Here is a 5,738-nt window from a genome sequence, read left to right on the forward strand (position 1 = left end):
AGTAGAACATTACATAATAAGCTGCTAAATAATGAAATATGATTTATTTGATTATCTGTGCATTACATTAGTTCTGCGCTATCAATACAGTAGATGTTCAGGTTTGGCGAGGTTGCGAGCGTAAACATCGGCTGTAGATGATTTCGATCATCAAAGTAAAAATAGCTACTGCCCAGCCTATCCCAAGAGTAATAAACACTCCATGTAAATCTGATAACCCTAAAGGTAGGGCTAATTCACTCTGAGAATAGTTACGTTTCAAATTTCTCTTTAATTCGAATTTAAAAAGGTTACGGTCCGCTATTTTTTCATATATACCAATACTCAAAATTCGAAGCAGGATTTCATTGAAGCGCTTTTTGCAAGCAAAAATCTTTCCTGATTGCAAAACCTGAAGGAAAACTTCCAAAAACATCTTTCGAATAAAAGTACATTTCCGGGGGTCCCAAAAGTAATCGAAATAGAACGGGTGTCCCAAGTATTGCTACTTTTTCAGGAACACGCGTGATATTAAGAAAGTAATACCATTTATTTTCTTTAATGTATTCCCCCAATCCTTTGAAATGAGGTACAATGCTTTGCGACAAATAATCTGCTTCAAGGGTGGGTCCCGCTGCTAGACACTCCATTTTTCCTTTTCTGACTTCGGCATAGAGATCTTTGAAATCTTTTATTTGTTTCATTTTGATTGGTGAAGTCAAAAACGATAACAGAACTGAGCTGTAACCCAAAATCAGAAAATATGAATAAAGGATCCAAATTCCAAGTGGTATCCGCCTGGACATTGAACGAGGGTTGTAGCTTATTCCTTGCCCGAAAGAAGATCCCCACAAGTTGATGAAAACCGAAATTATTGACTCTTTTGGCGAAATCAAAGCTCTAAATAGCACTGTCACAAAGAGCAGTACGACAAAAAATAAAATCCATGTGAGAATGCTGAAAGGATACGTGAATGCCGCTGTTTTCGGCAAGAGAGAAGCGTGATTCATTAGAAACGTTTTATCAAGATTGAAGTAAGGCACGCTGAAATCTGCAACAGTCGACCTCTCTTCGGTAACAGTTATATAGCTGAATGCCATGTCAGTTTCATTCCTTGCAACCATTCCCACCATTCCAGTCCAGTTTCCGAATGCATCCTTGGAACCGTACGAATGATCTGAGGGAACAAGAATTTCATATTCGAAATTTAGCGCTCGTGACAATAGTTTTATAAATTCACCATCAGCACCCGAGATAATGTTTGTGTTGTTGATTCTTTTAACGTCTGTAGATTTGGTATCTGGTAGAACTGTAATTCTAAGTTTAGAAGGAAAGAATGCTTTCATATTTTACACAATCCTTTGAGGTTCAACTTCAGATCAAGTGCTTTGACTTAAGTTAGTTCTTGAAGACTTGCAGAGTATAGAAATGCTGCATAGGTAAGAAAATTTATTAGTTCTTCATAAGATGAATGAATTCTGCATGGAAATGTTCTTCTGGAACTTGTGTTAATATTTAACGGTTGTATAAAAAGCTTTGTGTTGATTGTCAGGTTTGAAATTAGCTTTGATTTATTGAATCAAGTCTGTTCTTGAAAGCTAACAGAGAAAAAAAATCTGAATTACAAAGCTAATCTTCATGAAAAAGAGTTTCTTTAACTATAGATTATTATTTTTAAGCAATTATTATATAATAATTTGTTTGTATATTTTCAGTCTTGATAAAAATCATTATTAATTCCCAATAATATATTAAATGCTGAAATTATTTGCCCACAAGATAGTCCATGAAAGTTGCCAGGTAAAAATTTGAACTGTTAAAGTCCTTGATATGTAAGAAAAAGATCGAACAGGAAAGCGTCGAATGCAAAACAGAGTTTTCAGTTTTTATTTTTGTTTCAGAGCTTTGATGAATGGATTATTCCTCATAAAAATAATAAGTGCAGGCTTATACAAGAATTTTATACATTTAAATAAAAAACAAACAAACAAAGCTATTTGAATGAGAGGTAAGATCCATTTTTGCGTTTCATGTTGTGCTAATATTTTGTTATTCATGAATTCCCTTTTTGAATTGCACAAAAAATTTTAGTTTCTAAACAAGCATAAATTTTGAATGTAGGTACGATGTTTGTTCTTATCTAAACCCCTAATAATTTATATATCCCTATAAGAAAGTACTTGAAATGGTTTGAAAGAATATGCCATTAAATGAAATTTTTGTGGTAATCCCCCCCTCTTTTTGTCGATACTATTGAGAATAATATTGATAGGAAGATAATGTGCATGTTTATTTAATGGTAAGATTAGATGAAATAAGTAATCAAATGGTAACTAAGATGCTTCAGGACCGTGTATAACGTCTTACTATGGATTTCTTACTCATTTAAATCTATTTAACTAAATGCGGTTAATTCTTTTTGTTTCTAAAGCTAGATATGTATAAAATAATTAAAAATTAAAATTATTCGATATTTTGCAATCTGTTTTTGTACCGATACAAAAACTTTCACCGCATTGTAGATTTCACAAATAGGTTCTTTCTTTTTTTATATTTTTTAAAGCCTTAAACTATACACCTTAACATTTAAGTTAAATTATATGTTTTTTACCGTTAAAATTTTTTTTTCCTTTAATAAACCATTAAATATAGAGTCTTGTATTTTTTTAAACTTTCTGCATGTTTTTACAGAAATAACATCAAAATAAATACCGTATGTAAGAGTAGCTCATTTCGAAATGCGATATCTATACGTTTTATCGTCGGGGTTTCAAACACTCTCTTGAGATTTTTTTTTATTTATTTATTTTTGCTATTGTTTATTATTACAACTGACAAAATGACAAACAGGCTTATTTTCTGGAATAGAAACTCGTTGTTAAACGTAATGAATATTAGCAATGAATAATTGTGAAGAATTAGAATGAAGAAAACACTTAATAAGGAAAGAGAAAAACTATTATAAGAGTTGTAAAAGTAATGAAAAAACTTCTATGCTAACTCATTTTTTCTTATTCCTGAAGAAATATTTTGAGAATTATTTTGAAGTTTAAGAAGTGTGTCAATAGCAATTTCTCAAAAAAATCAATAAATTTTAAACCAAATTTAAGGGGCTGGCAAATCCGAAAACGAATTAAATTAGTAAATTACGAATAAATTTTTTTTTTGTTGAACTTTCTATATGCGCTAAACTTGATGTGTGCTATAAACTTGTAACGTAAATCAATTACTTTGGTTATTATATGCAAGAACGCACAAAATTTTTTAGACTTGGCTTAAATATTCGTGGAGAGATGGATATTTTTTTTATTCTAATTATTTTGCTTTGCGTTTTCTAACTATATCTGCAAAAATATTTCGCTGTAAATAATTTAATAATTTTTTGCAGTAATTTTTCAATAATAACAAATATATGATTTTATAATTAAAAATTTGTTCTTTAAAAATTGCACAAGAAACAAGTAGTTAAAGTATTCTTTTTATACGGCGCATGCACGCAAAACTTCAGAATATATTTTTTTATGCTTTTATTTTAAATTGTATTTGGTTACCTATCAAAAAAGCCCGATTTGTATATCTTCAAAACTTAAAGAGGTCTTAGTAGTTCTTTTTAAATTTTCCAAGTAGTTTTGGAAAATTTAAAAAGACAGCTTTGAGTAGAAAGGGGCTTTCCTTATATTATATTTTGAATGATTAAACAAGATCTATGAAAAAAAGATTTATTAAAAATTCCATAGGCATTGCATGGAATCATTCCATATTAAATTATTTCATGTATTTTCTTTCCTAATATCATCACAAATTGTTCCGTATCATCATTTTAGAACATTTTCATTTGTTATTAAAGTATGTTATATAATACAAAATAAATTTTTTTATATATAACAAATTTTATTATATATAACAGTAAAATATAATAACAGTTATACATATACGGCGGAAAATCCCCTTAGCATTTAGAGGATTTAAGAAAAAGTACGAAAACTATTTTAAAAATTTTTTAAAACTTACGACATTTTCAAGATGTTCAAATAGGACGTTGTTTATTTTACCAAATGCGATAAAAGATATAAAAAATTATGAAAACAATTTTATTTAAATTTTTCCCTCGAACGCGCAGTATGAAACGATTCCTGTAATCAATTATATCTTGCGTAATTTCTAACGAATCTTTTTCATATTTTAAAATAATATTTTTTATGAATTAAAAAAATTTCGAAAAATGATTTTTCAATTTTATTGAATATTTCTGTTGTTATACTTAGACAACGCTAGGCTAAATCATTAGTTTTAAAAAAGTGTTCCTTTCTCCATGGGTATTTAAGCTAATCTCACAAAATTTTGCGCAGTTATTGCATATAATAACCAAAGTAATTGATTTAAGTTGTAAGATTATTATCGCTATATTTTCAGACATTGGATACTCAGAAACATTTTTTTTGTTCCTATTTTATTACCGGTTCCTGAAACTTTTAAAAGCTTTAAACTTTATAGATATGTATGGAAAATCGCATGATGTAAACCCATCTAAAAATTTCAAAATGCCTCTATTTTTTAAAATTTTTCTCTTAGTATTTTCTGAGAAATATGTTAAAAAAAACTAATCAGTATAGAAGTATTTTCATTACTTTGTCCTACCCACGAATAACACTTATGATAATACATAATGACTTAAATATTTTACTTATTGATTGCCGTAGTGAGTATTCATTATACTTTTTTTTTCAAATGTAAAGTATGCAGGAGAAACTTGACCCTCTTTTTAGTCATTAGATTGATCGAAAGTTTGTGTTAATTTTGCTTCTTGTCCAGTATGTCATAACACGGGAATCTTTTTGACTGTAAATCCTTTTTAAAAATTTTGTACACAAGTATAAGTTTAATTTCTCTTAAGATTAAAATAATTTTTAATGGATTTTTATTACTTTGTTTACTAAGTGTCGAATAAATTTTAACCCCTATATTCAAATTCATACATCCTTTTAAACTACTTAATTTAAATTGACGCGAATGAAAAATTTGAGAGAAATCGGTAAAATAGTTTCTCAGAAATAAATTTAAAACTTATGGCTTCTTAAAAATTTAACGACTTAGGAGCTATTCCTCCAATTTCTCACTAATTTTGTCTTTTTGTCATTGAAAATAGCTTAGAAATTGTTATGACTTATAATTTATTGTTTTCCCACCCATATTAAATGAAATAATAAAAAAGTATTTGAAAAACTATTAAAATTATTGTTTCCATTGGCTATCTTTGTTTAAACTAAACCTATAAGTGTATGCAAAGAGCTTCCGAATATTTTAAAACATTTTTGAGGTATGAGAAACGTGAATTTGCTAGAGAATTTGCTACTGAGTGCTGTATGTTTATAATATCACCCCTTAAATTTTTAGCTAATTTTTTTAATTGAAACTGCTAAAATTTAATTTCCATCAAATGGTTCCATTACAATCAATTATATTTTTAACGGTAACTAGCCCTCCTCCCCCCAAATTCAGTCAATTTTAAAATGATCCAACATAAGAATAACAACTTTTTTGATAGCGTATTCTCATTAAACCACCAGAAATTTCATTCATTGAAAATTAATTGGTTGAATAATCATGAATAACCATTACAACAATGGGAGAATTCAGACAGATTTATGATGGACCAACATAAAAAAAGCAATTTGTTTTGATAGTCTGTTTCTGCTTTACCAACAAGAATTTCAACATTGTTTCTTCGAAATTCATTTCGGGGACAATGACCAATATTA

The 5,738-nt window shown here is 28.6% G+C and overlaps 1 protein-coding gene across 1 annotated transcript; it reads right to left on the reverse strand.

The window, feature by feature from the left end:
* Window positions 1-344: 344 nt before the first annotated feature.
* LOC107446059 (probable glutamate receptor) lies at window positions 345-1,325 on the reverse strand. The gene has a single exon (XM_043043869.1). It carries the CDS (start codon window positions 1,323-1,325, stop codon window positions 345-347), a length of 981 nt encoding a protein of 326 aa, XP_042899803.1.
* Between the last annotated feature and the right edge of the window lie 4,413 nt (window positions 1,326-5,738).

This window comes from Parasteatoda tepidariorum, chromosome 5 (assembly GCF_043381705.1).
Source record: "Parasteatoda tepidariorum isolate YZ-2023 chromosome 5, CAS_Ptep_4.0, whole genome shotgun sequence".
NCBI classification, from domain to species: Eukaryota; Metazoa; Arthropoda; class Arachnida; order Araneae; family Theridiidae; genus Parasteatoda; species Parasteatoda tepidariorum.

Excerpts from the sequence above, each read along its gene's own strand:
- LOC107446059 (XM_043043869.1), bottom strand. The coding sequence starts at position 1,325 with ATGAAAGCATTCTTTCCTTCTAAACTTAGAATTACAGTTCTACCAGAT.